General features: G+C 35.2%; 1 protein-coding gene across 1 annotated transcript; it reads right to left on the bottom strand.

Moving 5' to 3' along the window:
* Positions 1–12870: 12870 nt before the first annotated feature.
* On the bottom strand, positions 12871–20717 carry LOC111053701 (elongator complex protein 5). The gene is made up of 6 exons (XM_039431807.1): positions 20455–20717; positions 18813–19010; positions 18157–18336; positions 16765–16961; positions 15107–15291; positions 12871–13389 (listed from the first exon to the last, which is right to left on the bottom strand). Exons 1-6 carry the CDS (start codon positions 20510–20512, stop codon positions 13284–13286), a joined length of 924 nt encoding a protein of 307 aa, XP_039287741.1. The 5' UTR covers positions 20513–20717; the 3' UTR covers positions 12871–13283.
* Positions 20718–26825: the final 6108 nt, after the last annotated feature.

The raw sequence follows: 26825 nt of genomic DNA, 5'->3' as shown, positions 1-26825 counted from the left end.
CTGACAACACTGCAAGCACCCGACCGAAACCAGACCCGTTCAGCTCCCACTCAGGGCGTGCCTCTTTTCACCTTTCCTCGCTTCCCATTGGCCAAGAACATTTCCAACCCCTAGGGGCGGAACCCACCCAAGCCCCACCTCTTGTGCAGTTGCATAAGGTTCTCCTACCAAAAAGAGAATGTAACGTGCTGTTTGCCTTAAAACGCTCTCGCGTATCAAATTTCTGGAAGACTATCAAGACTCTAGGAGGAAATTACTGTGTATGATAAGTGCCTCATCACATTTACACTGATAATAATGGAAGAAAGCAAATGCCAATAGCTTATGGCAGTGTTTCTCAACCAGTAAATGGAAGACTTCCGGTGGCCGCAAGTAAATATCGACGAAATAAAAATGGGTGGAATGAATAGCCAACTCAAAGCATCAGATTATTCAGGGAATTCTGCAACTCAACAGCCATCGATTATTTTTTTCCACGTCACCTGCACTGAACACTATGAATGGAAGGAGCATAATAGACTATATAGAAACAATATAATGTATAGAAATAGCTATATACAGGAATGGATCCTCCATTTTTCAATCATATTTCTACCACTAGGAAATGTGAAAAAAAATCAAATTCAATAGATGAAATGATGCTAGCTTCGAAGTGTTTAAAAAACTTGATGACATGACATGACATGTGACTGAATCAGCTTCTCATCATTTCCTTCTCCACTTTCCAATTACGAAGAAAATCATAAGGATATTATCGACATTTAGATGCTTGAAATTTTAATCTGAGCTTACAGTTCTACATGTCGAAAAAGAATTAAAATTAGAGCTTAAACGTCTAGTAATGTTCTAGGTCCTAATGTGAATGTAATGTTAATAATAACTGATAATAGTCATATCAATCAATAAAATTCATATTATGAGCATTCAATTTGTTCTCGGATTTGAAAGACGATATAGCATTCAACTAACATAATAGTTCATGCTAGTGATTTCTATCCCCCTATTAAGCAATTGAGATTACAGTGTTTATCAAAAGACTATAGTCTATTTGGATCAAGAACACGTATTTGAAATCATTAGCAGTTATATGAATGAATTCTAGTATTTAGTTTTATAACCTAGTTCAGCTTCTTATGAAATTGAAGTTGGTGTTTATGCTGCATATCAAAATAACTTACAAATTTGCTGTTATGTGACCTTTTGATTGAAGTTCTATGAAGAAACAATCTCATGTTCTTTTATTGAGACCTGAGAAACGACAGTAGTTTTTGAGCGAACGAACAATACTATTCTATTAACAGTTAATTAGTAACAACGGAGGTGAGTAGGCAATCTGCACAACTGTCAACGCATTCAAGGTCATTACTCATTGGTGTAACGCGGGTAGCCTACCCACAACACTGGATCAAAACAAACAATAGTTAATATTTAATTCTATCATGGAAGAACTAGACTTGATTGTATAGATACTTGATAGTATCATCTAAAAACTCATTCTTCCAAGTAGGCTACTGTTCAATTCATAGATGCCTATGTAGACATCAAACCTCACACTCTTTACTACTTGATAGCTTCCCTAATACGAGAATTGACAGATAGTGTAGTGTAGTCTTGAGTTACAAGATACTATGGACGAAAGCCTACTTAATTGGTTATTCAATGGTTCTATGAATCTGATTGAGATGCTTCATGCAAGATTGCTATACATTATACGGATCATCTTCCAATTTTCCAATTCTATTTATATAAAGTTCACAACTTTACATTTGCATTTACTTACTGTATTTTACATCCCACATACCCACTTCTAGACTTAGCCAAATCTTGTTTTAGATGATTTCAATCAATGTCAGTCTTGAGGCCGAGATATATTTATTGGAAAAAACAGTTTTGTTGGAGATTCAGGGAGAAATCTCAGAAATTAGATTAGTGACGAACTCTCAGTGGATAAGTGAACGTTCAAGGCCACCTCCTCGAACTGACAGTTATCAGTGTTAAGTTATGAGTTTTAAAATGACTTCTCGTTGTTCCGGAACACACCCGATACTGAGGGTTCAATAATTTATCAGCATCATCTCTCATAGTAACAAACCAAAGATTAGAATTCAGCCATAATCCTGATAAAAAATACCACTGAGCTTCTACGTTATTCGAATGATCCATTCGACTTCTGATAATAGCAGTTTCTCAAATAGTTCTGAAAATCAACATTAATACGTAAGTTATATTAGTAGATTCAGTAGAAAGCAATAGCTTCAAATTTGAACGGAGAAAACTAGATAACAAGTTATATTTTATATTAGTAGATTCAGTAGGAAACAATAGCTTTAAATTTGAACGAAGAAAACTGAATAAGAAGTCATATTATAATCCTTAACAATTCAGACACGTGCTGATGCTTCTCAAGAGATTTGATTCCCCAGTATTGGAATGAATTCAGATTATAGAATGAGTGTCCCATGAGCAACATTGAGTTCGAAGAATGTCGAAGAGATATCCACGACTGAGTTTGTCTCCAGATCTATGGGTCCCAGTGGACATTCTGAGGAAGCTGTAAAAACTGAATTCTCAATTGAATAAGATACAAATTTGCATTATAAACACTCATCAATCTGAACACGAGTTGCTGCTTCTGAAGAGTATTTGTGTGTATTTGTTCGAATCACAGAGCTGGAAGCAAAACCAGTAGGATGGATCGCGACCAACAATAAACAACTGTCACAAGTAATCTGTGGCCATCTGATGGATGGGATGTGATCTGTGTTGGCTGAGCAGCCCAAGGGAGTACTTGAGACCGATGAGACGTATTCACCAACTCACGAACTCGATGAATGTTTTCTGATTGGCTCCCCGGAGACTCTGTTTTCGCTTTCTGTATCACACCTGACTCACTGCTAGAATAACACCTTCACGCATCACAACATTGAGGCGATTCTTCAGTGAATAGGCTAATTTCTTCTTTGGTGAAACTTAACTCAAGTAACCAAATTGTAACGTTATTGTTTCCCAAAAATTGAAACATAAACATTGATAAGAGTATTGAGTTGTGATAATAATTTTCCTTAATATTTTGGATATTCATTATCCGTATCCGAAAATTTCCGTAAAAGGAAAGCGATCAAGAGTGTGCGGACTGATGTCCACATAGGCATTCGAAGCATCGAACAGTACTTGAAAGAATGAGTTTTTTCTAAATAAACAATAGTAATAGGCTAAACATTTCAAAAATACTGCATCAAGATTGGAAGTCTATTTCTAATTATAATTCATATTTTATGTACAGGGTTGTGCTATGGAATATGAATTATTTGAAATACTCTACCTCTTACGGACTCATTGTCAACGAGTGTGTGATAATTATTGGTATTTCAAATTATCCATTGATAATTTATGAATTTCAGAACTCTGTATAATGAAATATATATTCATTGTTCCTTTACTTCTGGTTTGCTTGTATCAACCGTGATATATTGTTGCAAATTTGAACTATTTTTTAACTCAAGTTCTGGAATATGATTATGTAGCATTGGAAAAACTGCTGTTTTTTCCTTCGCAATATTGTTTTTGATTTCTGATATAATTGATTAACAAATTACAATATTTAGTTTCAAAACTGAAGATTGATGAATTGGTGCATTTTAATATCAGGTACATTTGAAAACCTGGCTACATGTTGCCAACATCGATTATTTGATGCAATTGAGAAAAATTGTCAATCAGAAGGTCGAATCAAATTTATTCTCCTTCTTCCTCCCAAACAATACAAGTTTTAGGGGATTTTGAACGCAAAAAATCTGAATGCGAGTCAATTGCTTGAATAAATTCAATCTTTTCCTATGTGGGAGAAATTTTTATTAATGAAGTAGAGATATTGTTGAAAGAAATTCTACTTAAATGAATTTATGAAAGAAAATATTTTCTTATTTGTAAAATGAAGGAATCTGGAAGTGACCCATCATCATTGACATGATTTTAATGTATTTAAACCCTATGGAAACTATGTAATCTAACAGGAATTAGTAGGTACCTAGTGATGAAGACGGATTTACCGAATTCGCATGCGGTACCACTTTGCTTTCCTTCGTGATGTGTGGATATCGCATCAGATAGTACAGAGATCAAGTTCGATTTCAGCGGAGATAGGAGAAACGATATCGTGGGAGTTTGCTCGGAATGAATTTTCATGTTTTCATAAGCTCAATTGCCGGTATCTTGCTACGTAATGAGGCCCACATCACTGAAACGTGAGTCAAACAAAAGTAGAACGAAATCTCACCTTTTGATTAGGATGCTGTCAATGATGATGATGATGATGATGATGATGATGATGTTGATGATGATGACTATGATTCCTGTGTGAGAGCAATCACCCATGCTGCTTCTCCTCATCCAGGAGCTTCTGTGAGATAGCTACTAGATTATTGTCTAGTCCCAAGTAAAGAGTGACCACATTGAATAACTAGGTTTATTCCTGTCGGCGATCCAAAGTCAGGAAAGAAAGCAATAACTTAATTAGCAGCTGACTGCTCTTCATTTTTTTCTGTTTCTAGCCCATTTATAACTCGATGTTGTTCGCGTATCTCACAGTCGGGATTACCGTCTAGTTTTTCGTTGCCCTTCAGTTAGTTGATGCTTTCCAAGACTCAGTTTGATTAGAGATTTCTCAATTCGGTTCCCATAGGAAACAGATCTGACACTTGTTTCCACCGTAAGATATGGTTTGCGAGCTATTCCTTTCTATTCCAAGGTAGTGATTTTATAGAGGTAGAAAGGTAGAAATATAAATAGAGGTCTCCGACTCTTGACTCATAATATGCAGAAATAACATGTCTATACACATACACATACAGGTCTACTTAATACTACTCAATATCTTTACTTGATATTGATAAGTGAAGTGAAAGACGTCAATATTTTGGCAAGTCGACAAATGCTATTCAATGTGTCATTGACGATATACATACAAAATTTTGCACTACTAAGGGCCATATGCAACCTCTACGTTTAACGATAACTCACGTTTACTTGTAGATATGGTTGCATTTATCATAATGTGTTTCATACGGGGTTTAAACGAACAGCTGACATTTCTTCAACCGAGTATCTGCATATATGAGTCTAAGGCTCAACTCACACTTACGTGACTCAGGTCGAGAAGAGACACGACTCTAGTCGATAGCATGTGTTTTCAAATGGTGACAGTCGCGGAGACTAGAGTCGACTGGTCTGAGTGTCACCATTTGGAAACACAATGCTCTCGACTAGAGTCGAGTCTCTTCTCGACCTGAGTCGCGTAAGTGTGAGTTAAGCTTTAGTGAATCAATCGTAGCATTCATTGCTTGTCATGAACGAGTAGCTCAAACACTTACGATAAGCTCCTAGCTTTCAATTATCATAGAGATAACATAGGTACTACAGTAAGGACCAAACCATACGTAGCGGTTTTTGCTTCGTTTTTGCACTGGCCGGGGACGGGTCGGCAGGGAAGTAAGCTCTCCGATTGGCTAATTGGGTTGTCGCCTGAAAAAATGCCTGTATAAACGCTTTATGTGGTCTAATACTTATTTCTCTATTATTTTTCTGAGAATTTAATGATAAAGTCAATAGAAAAACATCTATCGATAGTAAGTTAGCCCTACAAACATAATCGAGTAATCGACCGTTTTCACACTTACCGATTCCTCGACGGCACTGCACGACACGACAGGACAGAAGCTCTTTGATTGGCTGATTGAGTTGACGTATCGATTGGCTGATTGGGTTGACGTATTGAGGATCAGCCAATCGGAGAGCTGATGTCGTGTGCCTTCTGTCGAAGAATCAGTAAGTGTAATAACGGTCATTCTCATTTAAAGAAAAGCTACCATTTTAATTTAAAGAAATTTAATGGCGGCTCTATTTGGCACAGATTATATAATTGACTTTCACGGTATATAGAAGAAGACGGTAGGTGTCACGAACATGTTTGTGCTAAATTTCCGGTGGAGCTGACGTCATTTTATATCCAGTCATCTGTTTTCAACAAATAAGTTTCATAAATTGCCAATAGGTGTTAAAAACGTCGGTTGGTGGCGATGACGCAATCTAGCTGGCTGGCCACTGCGCACACATTCCATGACCACTACCGTTTTCATCTGAATACCGTGATTGACTTTGACATTTTTCTTATTTCATACTATATTCTGACACTCTAAAGGTACCCACAAGTTACATATGACCATTTAACAATCAATGTGTATCACAAAATAGTCTCATTTCAACTAAATGGTCCTACCCTATAAATGACATAACTTTCCATCTTCCATAATATGAGATGTTATTACAGTAGGAAGACTCATATCAGTCAGCAAAAGTGAAATGATCGTCTTTTCTTTACTTATAATGTTTCCTCAACTAATTTATGTACTAAGCTTCCCCAGCTCATGAACTGTTCAATGAGATAGCTGGTTTTCATAGTGGGTTATTTGAGTGAATGAGATCAAGAGTGAGAGTAATGAAATTAACATGATTTCAAGAAATGTAAAATAATCATACTATTCTATAATCCTGTATTTACTGAGGATAATTCAGGAGTAATTGAAGCAGTTTGAATTCAAATTCTCCATTGAAAAATTCATCGAAAAGTATCTGTAAACTCAAAGAAAATATTCTTGTAATTAAATCTTATACCGAGTGTTGAATAGAATGTTGTATAGAACATAAAAAATATAGGGCTACTTTTGAATATAAATAAAAATATAAATCTGAGTACCCTTTTTAAATTATTCTGTCACGACATGTTTCGGCTATATAATGCCATTATCACTTGATAATTAAATAATTATATAATTTTAAAAAGCGTACTCAGATTAATATTTTTATTTATATTTAAGAGTAGCCCTGAAAGAAAAAGACAATGTTGTATAGTGTTGGTCGACATCTGTAATAAGCAACGTATAAACTTTCCTGGACTATATAGAATTAAAGTGAATAAGATTCTGTCACAGGTGAAAAATAATCTTGGAAGCTAAATGAAATAAAACTAATCATTTGTATTGATATCTAAGAGGAATCATCTGGCTAATATATTAATCGAAATGACCTGTGTGACATACATGTACAATACTGGGAGTATTCATGTTATTTTTTTATACACTAGAGTTGCAACAAAATGTTGTTCACAAGTAGCTTACAGCAGAAAATTCATCTGTTTTTTGTAGAAAATAAGTTAAATGTTTCTATAATGTTTAAGAAATTGCCAAAATTTGTTGAAATCTCAGTTGACAACTCTGGTTATATCGTGGATATAAATACCCCAGAAGATCAGAATGAGTAGAGACTGCATACGAATGTATCTTACAGAGTTCATTCATTATTGTTTCACCAATCCATTGACATAGATTCTCACTCTCCTCTCAGATGCCAAAAACAGCATGATCGTATAATGGCATGAATGGAAGGATCGATCGCAGACTACAGCAGACCAGCACAATCATGCATCACGTCGACTTTTCCAGCTCTCTTTCATTAAATGTTTTCGTATCTGAACACTGTTCAATAAAGTGACAATGTCAGATGTCATAGCGGGTGGCAGCGGGAGAAGAAGAAGAAGAAGGTGAAGAAGATTTGAAGATGATGATGAAGAAGAAGAAGAAGAAGAAGAAGAAGAAGAAGAAGAAGAAGAAGAAGAAGAAGAAGAAGATAAGATGAGAAGCAGAGAGGAGAGGGGGAAGGGAATACCTTCCCTTCTACCTCAGAATATCTACCTTCGGAGAGGGTAGCGTTAGTCAATTGTGTAGGAGGCTGACTCTAGTTTCGAAGACCATTTAAATGTTGTATTGGTGTCTTGAATCGGAATGGCAGGGCTTGAGGACCTTGCCTTGCCTTGGCGAGCGAGGAGAAGGCAAGAGTGTGAACAGAGCGGCTCCTTTTCGGCTGCTGGCACTGGCACAGTCGACGCGGCGTTGCAAACAAAACGCTCAAAGAGGCCGCCTTGTGAGGCGCTCCGAACAAACGCCAAAACTACAATAGCCGCAGCTGGGAGGTCCTCCTCTCGTCCATGTGACTTTGCCGTCTTTTCGGCAAATGATATAGGTCTAGACCGACCAACTATTTTGGTTTGATCACAATGAGAACAATCAATCGACACCATTCAAGTGGTGCTCTATGCTCTTCTCAACTATTCCACCTCATATTCTCTGTTATTCCACCCTCGTAAATAGGGCCAGCGATGCTCTGTCAAGGCCGGGTGGTCGAATTCAACTTTCCAACATGTTTGCGGGTCTCTAGCACTCTCAACTAGAACAATATGATTACTGCTGTATTATCAATCAACAGCTACATAACGCGAATGTTTGTATTTCTAGCTCTCTGAGGTACTACATCATATCACTAGTAGTTCTGTGAACAGTAGACCTCGCGTAGTTATAAACCACAGTCTCCTCTAATACTGTCCATCAGAGTAAATTCTGTCCTGCCCTGTCGTGTCGGCGAGATATCGGTGTATAAACAGCTATGCTGCTATCATCAAGTTAAAAGCAGAGAAAAGTTGAGAGAAAGTACCATGCTACTTCAAGTTATTAATTGCATGCCTCACTGCATGCAATTGATAGTCCACACAACAGCTGTGTTTTCAATGAGTTACATTGAGATATTGAATTGCATGCGTCATTGCATGCAATTTATAATCCACTCGACAGCTGATTTATGATGAATATTTCTATGGTCTGATTTTTACTCTAATATTGGCGTATAAAGGAGGCTCCTTTTCCTTTTTATATTATATCCTTGAAATGAAAAATTTCCAAAAACCTTGTATATACGTCGACGCGAAATTAAAAGAGGAACATACCTGTCAAATTTCATGAAAATCTATTGCTGCGTTTCGCCGTGAATACGGGAAATAAATATAAACATACAAACATAAATAAAGAGAAATGCAAAACCGTCGACTTTAATCTTAGACCTCACTTCGCTCGGTCAATTACTGTTTTATGATCCACTGCTCAACAGCTAAAATATGATCAACTGCTTACTGAAAATTTATTGAGTTAAAACAGATATGTGGGATGATTTTCCCGATGCTTTTACACTAGACTTCTCAGAGTAGAAACTTCTAAGACTAGCTGTAGGGAATGATTTTCTATTTTCGTTTTCGCTAGTTCTCCCCTCCCCTATATACTACATTTCAAAATTTCTGAGTAATCTTATTCAGAATGACTTGTATTTTCACGTGATATGTGACTTTTCATCATTACTCCAAGTTGTATAGAGTGAAAGTAGTGAGTTTCCAGAATTTACAAAAATACCCATTTTTTGAATCTTGCGCGACCACTCAATCTATTATAAATTCTATTGTCATCAATTTTGTGAGAAATGCTATTTTTCGAAAACCCCGAGGTTCTCGAAATAAAATGGAAAAATTGAAAAATAGTCCCAAAACTTAAGGGTTTTGGGGGTTTTTAGGGGTGAAGCCGCTATCTGGCGTGTCAGAAAATTTCATATTCGAATTCAGCGCCTCAAAATACATATAGAACCGACGAGAAAAATACTTTCGGGGCTTTTCCCTGAAAAACTACAATTTGACTGGACTAATACCAATTTAGAGGAAAACGTTTCAATAAGGTTATTCCATGATGAATTAAGGGCTGGATAAGTGTAAGGCTGGGCGTACACCGATTAGTCAAGACAAGACTACTCACGTTAGTCACAATACTTCACAAAATCAGTAGCTCAAAAACCTGAAATCTTAGAATCTGGCGCGACCACTCAATCTATTTGCTTATGAAGACATGTCTAATTGAAATGACTAATCAGTGTGTGTGTTGCGTCATAAGCAACTATGTGAAGTATTGTGACTAAACATGTCTGATCATATCTTGTCTTGACTAACTGGTGTGCGCCAGGCTCATCTATGACTCATGTATATCTTGAGTTGTTTGTTGGGACAAACAACTTCCTAACCTTCTAGCAGGGGGGTTCCAGACCCTTAAATAGACTGCACAACCCTTGTGGGAAAACCAATGAAAGTTGTCTCTCTCATCTGTGAATCCTATTTCAATTTTCACTCTTACGAACTTCTCAGCTTAACTATGTGATATCGCTTCAAACGTTTAGTCGAGTCGTTCTCAGTAATCTCAGAAAATGGTTCCTTATAAGCTTAAATGTCTATGGCCTGTTTTCACTTAAACGAAAACTAGCTATGATCGACAGTTGGTTCTAAACCAATGAAAAATCATAACTTAATAAAACCCTAAACCATCTTACTAGATATATCCAACTGCCGCTCAAACCTACTTTTCGTTCCTGGTAAAATCGGTATTTGTTGTAGTCTTTTATACTAAACGAGATGTGTTCATTCATGTTCATGGAGGCGCAGAATATCAATCATCAAAGCACTTTGATATAATATTGTCATCGATGTATTTTGTTTGGTGCTCAACTAATAATAATTTAACGATGAAACGTGTGTGTATCGTGGCGCTGATTTTAAGGAAGATGACGTGATTTTACAGTAATTATTACACTTTCATGAGAAGGCACACCAGGCTTATGCCCAAAACTGTTTCTTTAAAAGTTTATTAACCGAGCGAAGTGAGGTCTAAGATTCATGTCGACGGTTTTGCATTTCTCTTATGTTTATATGTTGCGTATTTACGGCGAAACGCAAGTCGACGATTTTGCATTTCTCTTTATGTTTATATGTTGCACATTTACGGCGAAACGCAGCAATGGATTTTCATGAAATTTGACAGGTATGTTCCTTTTTTAATTTCGTGTCGACGTACATACAAGGTTTTTGGAAATTTTACATTTCAAGGATATAATATAAAATGAAAAGGAGCCTCCTTCATACGTCAATATTAGAGTAAAAATCAGACCATAGAATATCAGCTGTCGAGTGTTATACCATCGTAAATCAGCTGTCGAGTGGATTATAAATTGCATGCCATGACGCATGCAATTCAATATCTCAATGTAACTTGGTAAAAAATCAGCTGCTGTGTGGAGTATTAATTGCATGCCTCATTGAATGCAATGTTTATGCACTATCAAATGAATTATTGATTGCATGCAATAACGCATGCTATTTATAACTTAAATAACATAGTATTGTCTCTTGACCTTTCTCTGCTTTGAACTCGGGCTGACTTGTTGCCAGTATGTCTTGAAGGAGATTAGCTTTTGATGTTTGCATTTTTGATACACCAACCCCAACAGCCATTAGCCGTTTTCACACCGATATCTCGCCGACACGACACACAGACAGGACTTACTCTGATGGACAGTATAAGAGGAGGCTGTGGTTTATAACTGCGCGAAGTCTACTGTTCACAGAACTACTAGTAGATACTAGTTTAAATCGAAATCTAGTTTTAGTTACTATCACCTTATCAAAATAACTACACTTGAAAAAACAGATCGTGAACATTTTTACTATGAAGGATTTTTTTCTAGAATCTCAATTTTTGGTTGTCTGTTGGACTTGTTTAGTCTACCAATAGAGCATCTTATTTCCATTAAATAAGACACCAACTAGGATGTTGTGTTTGTGCGTTTCATAGAAACATGATTTGCTGGAGAAATATGTGTTACCATTGAAGAACTATACTATAGATGATAGAACTATAGATATAATTATAGTTATTCCATGGTGTTACACTCGGAGTGCACAGCTCTGGGTTATGGCCGGGACACACCGAGTCCACGCCGACGTACAGCCGAGTGTCGGACGTACTACGGGGAGTGAAAAAACTTTCAAACGTGAGAAAGACTTTCAAACGTTTAGGGATGCATACTACCGCACCGCGCCAGCACCGCCACCGTGTTTGTTGCCCGCGCCGGCAACGACTAGTTCAGTTTACTAATTTACTTTTTGACGATGACGGTGCGGCCTCGTTTAACATAGAGAGTGAGAATCTTATTGAAGAGATACGGAATTTTCCAGTTTTGTACGATCAAAAGTGATGAGAAATATAGTTGAACGGAGAAATAAGTTAAACCAAGAGTAAAAGTAGAACCAAATAAGTTTAGCCAAAGGTATAATAGACATAATATAATAAATAATAAAATAAACAACAAAAAGTATAAAAGAAGGAACCCGTGACTGTGTCTTAAATTTTAAAGTGATTACGTGTAGATGCAGAAGGCAGAAGATAACAATCTTATTGCTGATATATATTTCCGATACATGACTGATGATGGTATTGTTATGCACCGAAATATATACCAGCACTATGATTCTCATCTTCTGTGTCCACACGTAATTAGTTTAAAAATGAAAAATATCAATTTAAATCAGATGTAACAAGATTTTAATAGTGTTATAAATATTATTTATAATAGTTCAACACATTCAGAAATCAGACCACAGTAGCACTGTGTTTTTCTATTTATTTATTATTTCTTAATTAAGTATTATTTCTTATTTTACCATTATTTGAATTTGTATTTGATCCATTATTATCATTATTCTATTCTGAAGCTTATCTTTTATATTATAATTATTTTATGTTATGACTACTTGTGTTGTCTATGGATCTCTCCTCCTCACGCAGACGATTAGGCTTTGTGGAGGAATTCCGTAATATTGAGTTTTACACTGTAAATACTTGGAGTAAAAAATATTTGAATTTGAATTACAGAACTGAGACACTGCTGCCGCTCGGCTGTCGCACTTGTGTTCTCCTAACACCATCACCGTGTCACACCATCACCGAGTCACGGGCTTAGCTCGGCCGTACGTCGGCGCGGGCTCAGTGCGCCCGCGCCTTTATGTGTCCCGGCCTTTAATCTTATCTATCAGTTTCGAATTTGGCGTTTCATGGAACACGTTTCTTCAACGTCCATATCCAATAATTTTATTCAGGTGATACATGGAAAAATAAGTGGTCAAATAATGAAACTTACAAAGTTATATTTATTCACAGTCTTGTAACAATCTTTACAAGTGAAGGTGCGTTTTGTTTGTGCGTAAATGCCGTCTTCGACCACGACAAGGGGAGGATCTAGGATCGGCTGGATATCAATTTGTCCAATAACCTAAAAGGTTCTGTTTAGTTGTTCTTTAAAGGGGGAGGTTAGGTTTTTACTTTAAAATGGTGATGTGTTGATATTATTCAAAACGTGTTTATTTAACAAAGTCAAAAGTTATTTGACAAACTTTTTTTTAGTACCTACATTTGAAATTTGGAAAATATAAATGTCACCCGACAACAATGCTTGTCGTGGTCCACGTCAGCAGTTTACGCACAAACGAAAACCCACCATTAGCCGCCAATAGACCCCGCATTCTGATTCTTTATTCAAATTTCCAAATCATCATCTGGGTCTTCTTCATCATCGTCATTATCATCAGCAGTATAATATATCATACCAGTCTGTTTCTGCGGCTGTTTCTCTTCTTCGTCCCTGAAAAATATGAAGCTACTATAGAAATTCATATTCATTACTTACTAACAAAAATAATAAATTACAAGCCGTGTGACATTAAAATCAAGCCAATTGCGTAAAAACAATGGTTCCTATATATGAGCAGGTTTAAATTGTAGAAACCTAAATAAACTACAGATGGAAATTACTGACATATTGCAATTATTCAAATGCTAATGAATTAATAATTATTATTATTGAACGAAAATCCAAATTGAATGCTGTAATTCACCCCGAAGACTACTGCTACTGCAAATATTGACAACAGGGTAAACAGCTATAGTGAGGTCCACGTTATAATGGCAGTGGATAAAGATAGAAGAATAGCGATGCCGATTCTCTGCATTAATTAATTATATTTCTACACTGTCAAAAACATAATTGGCATCGTTGTGGACCTAGAAAAGGATAGTACCACCGGCTTTGTCGAATGATAGACAAGGATAGCAAAACCAAAGTTGACCAAATACTGTCATTATAACGTGGACCTCACTATAGATGGATATTCGATGAGCGCTACTATTCAAAAATTGCAGCATTACTATATTACAACTATAGAATTACAGCATTTAATTTGGATTTTCGTTTAATAATAATTACCTAAAGAAATATTTCAATTGGTTGAAAATGAGAAATTTTCCTGGGAAATTTAAGATAGTTCAACAGAGGCAGGCAACACAGAATAACAAAAATGAATTCCACTTCGAAAATTTATGGTGAAAGGTAAAATATATGTCAGGAACAGGAAGAATAATTCATTTCATTTCAAAAATTATTTATTATTTAAAAAATACCCACTTCTCATTTTGTTAACAAACAAAATATTCATTAGTTTCTTAGTGGTCAGTACATATCATTTTCGATGTGATTGTGTAACATCAACTTAGTTTTTATTCACCAAATTATAGAAGGTACGCCAAAAAACGAACTTATTTTTCATGCAGCCTTGAAACATAGCGACCTTCATCGTCCAAGTTGATTTTCCAAGTTTGTTCAAAATCTATCAAACAATATTAGCAATGGTGTCACAAATATTGTGCATGAGTTAAAGATGAGCTAACGCCCGGCTACCAACTATGCAATAATATAAAATACAGATAATATTAATTTTGGGCCATGCCTGTTGTTCTTTCCCGATCATATTAAATGATTTGTAATTGTATCCACAGAAAATGAATAATTAGCTACACCCATGTATATCCTACGATACATCAATAAGACAATAATGCATGGAATAGCAATGGTTATTCAATAATCAACGAGAGAATCATTTTCGAATAAGCAAGGGTTGTATTTGTGCAAGAAAGAAATGTGCTCTTAAAAGTATAATTCGAATAAAATATCATTGGCATCTACCAGACTTTATTAAGGATGGTTGAATCTACAGATCCATCAAGTACAACAAATTCATTTTGGAGCCACTACATTCAATTTTATTATTAGATGTTGGCAACTATTTGATGCTCTTCTGCTATTTACATAGAAAACTCTTTCATAAATTTATTTTTATTATTATGGAAATTTGATAAAACTTGTTTTTAATATTATGGAAATTTGATTGCATAGCTTTACTATGTGACATTTGACAAAACTTCTTATGTGAAAGAGACAGATTTTAGAATTCCTATATAGGAAGATTGCTGAAAATATTTTATTGGTTCATCAAGATCTTATTTGAAAAGCATTCTAAACTTACTTGAGAAACGGAAGTTTGAGTTGACTTCGAGCCAGCTTCTCCTCTTCCCGCAGATCAAGCTTGAATGTGGTCAAATTGTCAGGTAAATTTTCGGATTCGTTGGAATGTTTTTGACTAGTTGATGCATTCTCCGCGCACTCTTCATTCCTTAGGATACCATTTTCCCCAGCCCACACTTTCTCAAACTGTAAAAGACGAGATGACATAATTATTCACAATATAAATATGAGTGAGAAAATATAAGTATTTTGGGATGTGATTCAGAAAGAATAGAATACAGAGAACAGAATGAAATGGAATCAAACAAAAACTGGCCGAAGGAATCTATGATCAATGTATTTTTAAATACTTTCAAGGTTTCCAGTCTATTAGTGTTCAACGGAGAGAATAATGAATGAGCTTCTCTTGAGCACTTCCCGACATTAACAAAAATCAATTATTAAAAACCCGTTGATAAAAAAAACAATTAAAAAACGACTCATGGAAGTTTTTCATCTAGTTGTAAATTTATGGATTCGTCGGACAAATCGTAATGTGATCTAGAAAAAATGATAACTTGGTGGTTTCTGGAAAAATGGAAGATAATTCTCATACTAATTTATAAAAACCATTAGTATATCATAAAACTACTCTTAATAAGCCATTAATAATTAGCACTTTATTTAATTTTAAATGTAATTCTGAGGATCAATTGCTGCGTTAATACATGTTTGTCTTATTTTTTCAGTTTACTACATAGAATCATAATTAGTTTTTCCATAGTACCATGAAAAACAAAAATGAACAACAATGTGCAAAGAGTAAAAACTGATAGTAATGTTATTTTTAAACAGCTTTTGAGACATCTTCAAACGGCTTTTTGGAAGAACGTAAACATTTGCTCTTGGAGTTGATTGCTACATACAGTATAGTGAGATAAAGTCAGCTCCTGATTAACATTGGTTTACTAATCTTGTCAGTCATTTGACTTCAAGTTCATTTTGACCTTTCCTAGCTCCACATCGTTGCCAAATTGTTTGCTTTTTAAACAGCTTTTGAGATATCTTCAAATGGCTTTTTGAAAGAACTTGAATTTGCTCTTGGAGTCGATTGCTACATACAGTATAGTGAGATACAGTCAACTCCTGATTAAAATTGGTTTGCTAACCTTGTCAGTCATTTGACAAGATAGCTCCATCCTTTCCTAGCTCCGCACCGTTGCCAAATTGATTGCAGCCTATGTATAAATATAATAATGAATTACCATAATATTATATAAAAATCATGTTTTTGGACTCAGGGGACCTTGAAACGTATAGAAAACTTGGAATTAGGGTACCTTAATTTTTTTTGGAAAGCAATACTTTCCTTACCTATGGTAATAGGACAAGGAAAGTGAAAAGGAACAACAATAATTAATATTATATCAAATATACGAGAATGACTTGAATCACAGCTATCTACTATAGAAGACAGTAGAAAAAACTGGCAACTATTCAGTCCTAGAATCTTCACTGAATTTATAACGTGAATCTCAATATAGATCATTGACCCAGTTGCGGCAAATTTGGCGGCATAATTTATCACTGAAGTACACTTCTGCTGAAAAACTAATGAATACTTGCTTTAAATATTGGCCTATACAATTTTCTTGCGAAAGATAATTTTATCGCCCATACCTTGACCGTCAGTCCTCCATTGCCTTTCTTGTGTTCAATTTTCACAAATAAATCCTTAGTATTTTGCATAACATTGATGACTGCATCCGCGTTGGACTCTATCCAACTTTCCTTACGGCCTTGATCCTCGAGCGTTCCTCTAAATGATAAACCAACAAGAAGACTGGGGTTGGCAATTGGTAAGGTAGTAGTTTCATCTGGAATGCCAACATAATAAGTATTAGTATCAGTACTATTAATTATCAGTTATTAAGAGGAACAGCATTTTGAAAAATTTTACTTGATTTGATCTGAAAAATGCGAATCGAACTTCATTTAAATATCTTTGTGTACATTCAGATCAAAATAGGAGTTAGATTTTGTATAAGTTAGTACATAGTCAAGTTTCTGTTTTATCACAGGAATTCAATGCATGAAATACAATACAACGAGGAAAGGCTCACTTCTATTTTAAGTGAGTTATACATTTAGTATGAAAACAAAATTATAATTCAATATATGTAAACTAAGTACCAAATAAAAATATGAAAAACCATCACTAGGCCTATACCAGGACCTCCTGCAATATACTACCCAACCTGAGCCTAGTAGAAAAATGGCCGCCGTAGTTCGTGGTCTTATGGGAATTCCTACTGAGAAAAATCAGCTGTTAGAGAGCGTCTCAGTTTGTCGAAATCTCAGTTCGTCTAGTTCCCGTTTAAAATAGCAATGCCGGCCACCACCTACGGCGGCATTTTTTTTTTTGTAGGCGCAGGTCCGGTATATTTAGTCCTGACTAAACTATGGTATTTTAATTGACAGTAGAGCCAACAATAACATGAAGTTTGTGCTTGTGTGCGAATAATCTTTTACTCACATTACACAAAAAACAAAGTATAACACAATTTACAATAAATGAAAACAGGTATAACAAAAATATAGGTTTGAAATAAAATTATAAAAGTGATAATTCAAATCCCTTGTTAATTATTGCTGGGCTCGTGAAAATTTGTCTATTAATACTCTTAAGTATGCTAGTTCATAATTTTTTTATTATGAAGTAGGTAAGTAGTTGATACAATTCACACTGAACCACATACTGTGCTTATTCAGTCTATTAAGGAACTCCTATACATATATATCAGGTTCAGGAGAAAGATGTTGTGTGGCTTCTGTGAATCAGTCTTGTTGCGCCAGTCAGTCTTGTTGGATCCAATCAGTCTTAGATCCGATCCGACTGCGCCAATCAGTCTTGTTGGATCCAACTCCTTTGCAAGATAAGTTGTAATTGGCGTTCTAGGAATCAAGTTTTGTTGAGCCTTGGATGGAAACTCTATTTACTGGACGATTAAGAAGAATATTACTTTTTCCCATAGAAAGAAGAAGTGGCAAGGAAATTTATAAACATCAAACCTTTAAAAAAACAGCTTGTGAGTAGATTTTGAAGATTCCAAGAAACTCGCTGGAGTGGTTCAGTCATCAAAAAGTAAGATAACGAGTCTATTATTATCAATGAACCTGCAGCACTTTCTTTGCTGGACACTTTCATACATGACTGCTTTAGACTTGTGAACTGGGTTTTAGTTTTTAAATCTGAAACAGTAAGAAAAGAGAAATTTTACTCAAAAATATCATTTTATGATGGAAGAACATACGCACATAGCAACAGGCAGACGAAGGAAACATCAAACGTCTGCATGCAGAAGTGAGCAGGCATGAGAAGACAGACGGAAGTCTGTGGTCGTTGCAGCATTCGGGTGGGATCTGGTTGCAACACCTGGGGAGGGATTTTTCATCCGTCTGTCTGTATATGTCAGTCTGTTGATGTGTGCGTTTGCCTTTAATATCACATTTAGAGAAATAGCAAAATGCAAGACAAATTGGATATTAAAAAAAATTGTTCTATTGAAAGGCCAAAAATAATTGCATGATTTAGACGCCACAGAGACTAATTCTATGTCACAAAAGAATTTATCTTTTTAATAACAGAAAGTGATTTAATAATAAGCAGTTAGTGATGGAAAACAACATTGAAGAACAAAGGAATAATAATATTTAAAGGAATTTACCTGTTTCATCACCTAGCCAACCTCCACATTCTGAGAAAACGTCATGAAAATGAACTCTATCATGACTCTTGATAGAAAATAAGCTCCTCAAGTAATTGGGAGAGCTTTCAAAGCAAAATACATGAATTTCTCGACTCCTCTGTAAATATTTTTCAATCAGCTTGCTGATAATCAGGCTGCTTCGACTCGAAAAATCATCTGAAACATTGAAAGAATAACATAAGAATATTACATCTGCCAAGCAGCTTTGCGATACTACTCATGTACCACTTACTTAGGCCTACTTACTTGTCCGATATTTCTATGGTGTAGATGTGTAGTGACATGTGAGACATGCCCCACTTTAAACCGTTGTCATTCGTGATTGGATCGGAGAGGGATTGAAACACTGCATGACAGTTGTGTCCCAAATATTATCCAACAAATATTACGAAAAATCACTCTGATATTCATCTATAAATACCCTGATATTATAATTACAATGCTAATATGGTAGATCAAAGTGACTTTTATGGAGAAAGGTTGTTTTCTCAATGAGCAGTAAAAGTTAATTCATAACATGATATTAAATGTTTTTATGAAACACAAACATAGATTATAACGTTGGAACAACAGGATTGGTGGCTAGACTGGTGGCCCAAGTAAGACAGCATCAGCTGCAAAATTTGGTGTCCGGCCGCCAAAATCTGAACACAAACCGCCAAAATCCAGTGGCTAACTGGTGACCCTAGCGTAATGAGCGCTAATGCTCCGCGACTTGCTGGAACACTTGGCAAATCACTAATTGTATAATGAAATCATGGAGCAGATTACTATGCAAAAAAGCAACATACTACTACAGCCTAATGTTCAAACCAAAATCTGCAGCTCTGCAAAGTCTGTGGATGAATGGATTTAAAAAGATTTGTCACCGGCTTAAGCAATGCTGGTGTTCACACCAACATCTGTGTATCTGCCAGCCGACGTTCCAAGAAAACTCTGCTTGCATGCAGATGTTTTCGAATTGGTTTGGAAGCGATTTTCTCCAGGCATACAAGCGGATGTTTTTGATAAAGATCTCTTATTAAAATCCTAAATCACGTAAAAATGGAAATAGAAAAATTCTAATTTCAGACTCGGATTCAGCGCCTTGAAATAAATAATTGGCTCGCGTTTGCTAAAAAAATGAAAAATAAATGATATTAAATAAATAAAAAAATATTTTTAATAATTAAAAATTTTGGAATCAGAGTGCAACTGAGAACCGCGCGAAAATAGCTCTGTCGGCTCACAGTTTTAGTGTGAACACAAACTCTGCGGACGTTCAGATACTGCTCTTTTGCTCTGCATAGTAAAATAGGATGGTCTGAACATACCTTATTCAAAGGTATAAAAGGAGTCAAAACATAGTGGAGCGGAAAGCTTTGATTCATTCAAATACATGAATTTATTTTTAATACTCTCATTCTTTGCCGCTCCACTATGTTCTGACCTTATTGATATTCTATAGAATGCAATCTACACCGTCTTGTACAAAGCTCTATGGAATCAGAATGTTTGAAAGTTGCATATTGAATGAAATGTCAATGAACTATCATTGTTTATGGGGAAGAAAGGCCACTAGAATTCCTTTTAAAAATTAATAATATTAAACCTACAGTACCTTTTATGAGAACAAACTTAGTTTTGACGTCACCGTCAATAAGTTGTTTGATGAACATGTTGACGTATCATAAGAGTTTTCAGCACCAAAAAACATCTACGGTATTAAAATAGATTTATATAAAGTGATATTAATTTTATATACACTCACTTCCAGCAAATAACCTAGAAATCTGGCTTCTTGTATAGCAAAGCAAAACAAACAAGGCTAACCTAAAAAACTAGAAATCAAACATCGATATCGATTCATGTGTAGTATATCGAGTATCGAAATGTATGGAGCTGTATGTTTGTTCACACCCTACAGACTCTCTCAAAAAGTTTTAGATACATTCTACGACATGAATGTTAACTTGAAGTAGATATACTTGAAATATTGAAAGCTCACCTACAGAGCTGCTGTACGCATTGTCATCATTGTAAACCAGTAAACACTCCTATAAAACGGTGGTATTCTTTCTCAATTGTTGGCCACTGTCATAGGATCTCATAAAATAGTCGAATTTTTATAGTGAGGTCTACTAGTACTTTCATTTTCTACCTTTGAAATATAATATTTTCTGGGCTCTGGGGGGGCCATGGCCCCTATGCCATAACATTCGCACCGCCAACACTGGAAAACTGTGTTGACAGGCGACAGTGCGGCACATCCAGGTCAACACCCCCTCGAGTTTCTTGTTAATGTACTGCCTCTCTTCTAGTAAAAGTGCAGATGTTTTATCCTGATGTGTAGGAGCAATGCTAATAGTACAAGCCATGCACTGTATTAATGCCTAAACTTTTGAATACGGTCTGGTTGTACCTATGCATAATATTCACTAAACGCCATTTTACAAAGTACCTTTTTCTGGAGCAAGAGTATGACCTTCACATGCGCCTAATGTCCCCAAATCAAGATGCCATACTGAATGTGGCTGGCAAATACTGCATGGTACAGCATCAGCAGGCGTTCAACACTGAGTGGTTCCCTTATGTGCCCTTATCTTCTTATATAGATAAACCCATTGATATAGAGAAGAGCGAAGTCCGCTATGATGCCACTTCGCTAGTGTAGCTACCAAAGACCTTAAAGATGCATAGACTCACATACAGCGCTAGTGTCGTACCTGGAATTGAAATCCGCCATTGAGGGGGCAACCCAAGATTATTACATACCAACAGTGAACTGTATACTAACTGGAACGGGCTGTCCAATGCTAAGCTACAGCCAAAAGTGTGTAAGGCGGAGTGAGTGAGACAGGCCTACCGTGTGGGGTTCCCTTCTCTCTCATACTCATACATTAAAGCAGGTTGTTGCAGCTCTTGAGTAAGATTATTCATTTTTAAAGTTGAAAAATGGATTTGAATGAGTATTAGGGCTATCAGTATTAGATCACAACCTTTTCTCTTAAATATTGTGATGTATTTGTCGTAAAATGCATAGAATTGAATAAAAATACGACCGAGAAATGGTGATGTATTGTGTTGCATTTGGATGCAAGAATTGGCATGTTAAAGGAAATAAAATACCATTTCACAGTTAAGTCAAACATTTTTAGTCTATTAATTAATTTGAAGAAACCTTTTTTTTTTTACATACATTTCCAATCTTTTTTTTTCTATATTGATCAGTTTATTTGACCAAAAATAAAACAACAAATTTGTTTATATTCCTAGTATACGGTGATAGTTTCTATGCTAATTGAAAATTTAGACCTACTTTATAGCATCTAAAATAAAGGAATATAGTTGAAGAACAAATAAATCCTTATTCAAAAAAGAATAAATACAATAATGATTAATAATTCTGTGTTATCTTCATGAGATGACATAATTTATTTTAGGTAGGTACCTACTTTTATTTTGAAAAATATGATATTGCTATCAGCTGAATTGTGATTAATATTTGAAACCTTTCCATTTCAAATAAATAATCGTTCAATTTACAATATTATAATAATTATTTAGCATATTTTACTGTTTGCTTATCATATTGTAATAATTATAATAAATGTTTCTTCATAGATTTCTTTGCATCATTTCTGAAACTCCCACACTTAGCCTACATGATTTGAAATGTTATCAGAATGCCTAGTATATTGCTATCATTACATAATTATTCAATAATCTTGTGTTATTGAATCATCATGAGTCCACATAATTCATTATTTTAATTTACTCACTTTTATTGTAAAAAGTATTAGATTGTTATCAGCTGAATTGTAATTAATTTTTGAAACCTTTAAATTTCAAATTGTTCATTTTACTCTGATAATTATGTAGCATATTTTACTGTTTGCTTATCATAGTCATATAATATAATAGAATGTTTTTTCGTTACTTACTTGCATACTTGCATACTTGTGATGATTCCACTGGAAGCTTTGCAGCCGTGGTCGTCATTTGTCCGATTCAACTTGAGGTCAGACGTCCTCCCAGAACTCTTTCATGGAATAGTAGTTCTTTTCCAGCAGATATGTCTTCAAAGATTTTCTGAAGATTGCAGGATCACTATACCTTCTTATGTCTAAGGGGAGCCTGTTAAACACCCTGCTGGCTACATTATTGCTGGCTACGTTATTTGCTTCATTTCTGAAACTCCCACTCTTACATGATTTGAAATTACACCAATGCACACCTACATAGTTCTACATTTCATAGCCTGCTGTAAGTAGGCCTATATTATTAAATTGAGATATTTCCATAAACAATAAATCATATAATCCGAAAAACAATAGTATATCATATGAAAATAAACATAAGACTGTGTTTGATAGTTTCAATCAAACACAGCCCTCCTTTGGACTGTGTACGAACAAAATTCGTGATTGGAATAATAAAGACTATGAGCCTGTTTTTTCATTCCCAATCATTTCATGACAGTTTATATTTGTCCTTGTTGAATAAATAAAAATTAATAAATGATACGCTTCTCTGAAATCTGGCCCAAAGTTATTCCCTTGCTTGTGAAAAGTTGACAATACTAAAACTACTGCAGTCACAAATGAAAAAATCTTTTCTTTTATTCATACTCAACCTATTCCATTATTTTTGCTCTCAAAAAGTGAACAATGAACTGCTTAATAAAGGAAAAATAACGCTCCCATGGAATAAGACATACAATATAGAAATAAAATAGAATTTGAAACTGTGCAATGCATTTTCCCATAAGAGCCAATGTGTTACAAAATGACGAATCCCACAGCAATGCGGGTTGCCTCACTTTCTTTGTGTTGCTAGTCCATTCCAGTTAGTATAGAGTTCAGTGCATACCAACCTTCGACCATTAATATAATAGACACGGCTTCCCAATACTTCCACAATACATTGGGCAGAAGCAAACATAAACAGCAGTATGACGTCACATGAAGGAGCAAAATGGCTGGATATTCTTGTACGGTATAGGCACGCTATCATATTTTTGTATTTTAATCATTACCAGATGGTGATTTCTTTAAAAAATGGTGAGAAGTTGCTGTGCATATAACTGCACGGAGAGTGATAGAAAAGGAAGTGGGATTTCTTTTCACAGGTAAGTAATTATCTAAGTTACATTCTTTTCAAATTAGGCTCAAGTTATCATTCAATAAGTCAATGTTAATGAAGAATGCAAACGTGAATTTGCTTGTTGTCCTTGTATAAAAAGGTATTTCAATGCCTGCAGCCGATTTACAGATTCTAAATTTTATCATTTGATTTTGCATACAAAAATATTAATATAATGTTTTATGAGTCCATTCACGGTAGCTAGGTTACAACTGCTTTGTTTACAATGTGAAATTCTTAGGTAACTAAATCTTGGATAATTTACCCTAATCAGATAATTATTGTATTATGAAGAAGCTAATAATTTAGAACTATAATGCATTGAATTTTGAAAAGAAAAACAAGCATGCAAGTTGATCAGATTCCATCTACAAAGAGCTAATAATAGGTTTCTTGGATAGGTTTCAATTAACTTTATCATTATTGATTCTCTTGAACAGGCTCAAGATTATGTTATTGATTGTGTGCATAACATACAATAATTCCTGAATTTTCAATAAGTCTATTCATACTTGTTCATAGATTCAAGAAGCAAGTTCTTATCGGCTTGATAAAGCCCTGAAATAAATTTCAATACAACATAATCTGTTTAAATACGTTTACTAGGCAATATAAACATAGGCTTTTACGTATGCAATTATATGAATAAATAATGGATAAAATTAACTTCCATAATTAATTTTTCAAGTAGAATAATAAATCAGTTCAAATTCTGATTCAGAAGCTATGAAAGTGCTCATTTAGCATAGGCTGATTATGGGGGTGCATACCAACTGACCCAATTCCCATTTGACCCAACCTACCACTTGACCCAATTTTTTTAAATCGAGAAAAGCCGCGAAACCACTTGACCCAATAGACATCTGACCCAATATACCATTTGCCCCAATATTATAAACATCACAAAACCATCTGACCCAATTGACATCTGACCCAACCTACCACTAGACTCAACTACGGTGCTGCGCTCTCGTGGCATAGTTTATGGTGCGCAAAACATCAATGCCTTCTTGATGAGTGGTACTCCTTCGACAGCCATGACAGTTGACGTTCCGATATTTTCTGGTAGATGTCAGGACGGTCAAGACTAACCTACTTATGTGGTGACATTTGGTACTACATTTTCAGTATTGTTTTCAAAAGCGGGAATCATAATTATTTTCAAAGTTGACTGCTTGAACTGTATTTCAGAATTATTGAACTGCCTTGATGGAATTAGAAAATGCCTTGATGGAAGATTAAATGCATTAATTATTATTTGAAGCTACAGTAGTTTAAAATATTGGAAATTTCAGTCCACGAGAAACACTTGATGATGTCTTGTTTAAAGATTAAAATATGGTAGGTAGAATACTAATAAAAATCAACAATATATACTCTTGTGAAAATAGAGTAGTATCTATTATGTTTCAATCTCTGCTATGTGAATTAGTAAACATTGAAATAGAATCTATTCATTCTAGAGCTAGAATATAAAATAATAATGAATAAAATGGCAATGTCGTTTCATTTATTCACCCATTAATCACCATGATCCTGAATTTGACCTTGGATCAAATTCAGTGAAATAGGCATAGTCTGTCCAAGCAAAGAAGACCCTCTGGAAAGATGAGAAATTGACTCAAGCTCGGTCAATGAATTTCGTTGTGCAAATTGTTTATTTCTCAGTAAATAAATAGTACAACCAGAAACATAGCTTCTGAAATATTCATAGAACTATGTAGGTAGGCTACTCTAAATCGATGTATTCTAGAAACACTTATCCAAATTTACTGAGGGAAGAAACTTGTGAGGAAATTTTCTAAGGCAGATTCCATCAAAGTCATTCTCTACAATTATTTATGTTGTAGGTTTTAACCTAGGTTATAAGGAATGTCCATAGATATTCATTTCCAATTTCTATTTCTAATACGGTAACTCAAATCCATTGTCTTACAGAACTTATATCGTAGGCTGTAGGATACCTGTCAACAGCTTTTTTCTGACTTAATAAAAACTATGATAGCAACAATAGACTACAATACTTGGAGTAAGGTAAAATATAGTTGTGAAAAGTTACCTATATCAAATTGAATAATCATCAATCATTTACTGATTGATAAGATGCTTTTATGGTGGTTTTACCAAATCTAATAACCTCATCCAAATTTAATAATACAGATCTAACCTCAAAGATAGCAAGAACTGTCAAAACAGTTGTGCTTGGTTTCAAGGCCTTCTAGACTTTTACCTGAAGAGTAGACCGTAGGTAGAGAGTAACCATACTAACCAAGCCTGGAACATTGCAGACGTTTTGCCAGAGTGCAGCACAGTAGTTGGGTCAAGTGGTAGGTTGGGTCAGATGTCAATTGGGTCAGTTGGTTTTTGATATTAATAGAGTTGGGACAAATGGTATATTGGGTCAGATGTCTATTGGGTCAAATGGTTTCGCGGTTTTTCTCTATTTTAAAAAATTGGGTCTAGTGGTAGGTTGGGTCAAATGGGAGTTGGGTCAGTTGGTTGAGCCCCGATTATGGCGTGTAGTTCAAAGGCTCTCTCATGTGACGTCACACACCCAATTAATGTTTGCTTCAGCGACTACGCTCAAGCCGTGTCTATTATATTAATGGTCGAAGATACCAACACGGTAGTTAGAAGAAGAATATACCGTGCATACCAATGCCACCAATGCCTTTGTGATCTATTGTATTACGAATATAAATATAGATATAATACTCGTGCTAAAATACCCCAATGGCGGCCTTCAATTTCAAGTAAGAGCTATCATTGAGAAGGCATAGGCATTGTGAGTCTATATCTCTTTAAGGTCTTTGGTAGCTACTGTAGAAATTTCGGATTTCGGGCAAG

This window comes from Nilaparvata lugens, chromosome 1 (genome assembly GCF_014356525.2).
Source record: "Nilaparvata lugens isolate BPH chromosome 1, ASM1435652v1, whole genome shotgun sequence".
Classification (NCBI taxonomy): Eukaryota; Metazoa; Arthropoda; class Insecta; order Hemiptera; family Delphacidae; genus Nilaparvata; species Nilaparvata lugens.
The sequence above is the reverse complement of the archived record's forward strand: the minus strand, read 5'-3'. Positions and strand labels throughout refer to the sequence as shown.

Bases quoted from the DNA above. Each gene is read 5' to 3' on its own strand.
- LOC111053701 (XM_039431807.1), bottom strand. From the start codon at position 20,512: ATGTTCATCAAACAACTTATTGACGGTGACGTCAAAACTAAGTTTGTT. The intron at 15,292-16,764 runs GTATGGGCGATA...CGTCTTTTACAG, and splicing joins ATGGAGGACTGACGGTCAAG to TTTGAGAAAGTGTGGGCTGG. The intron at 13,390-15,106 runs GTAAGTTTAGAA...CATATTTTTCAG, and splicing joins CTCAAACTTCCGTTTCTCAA to GGACGAAGAAGAGAAACAGC.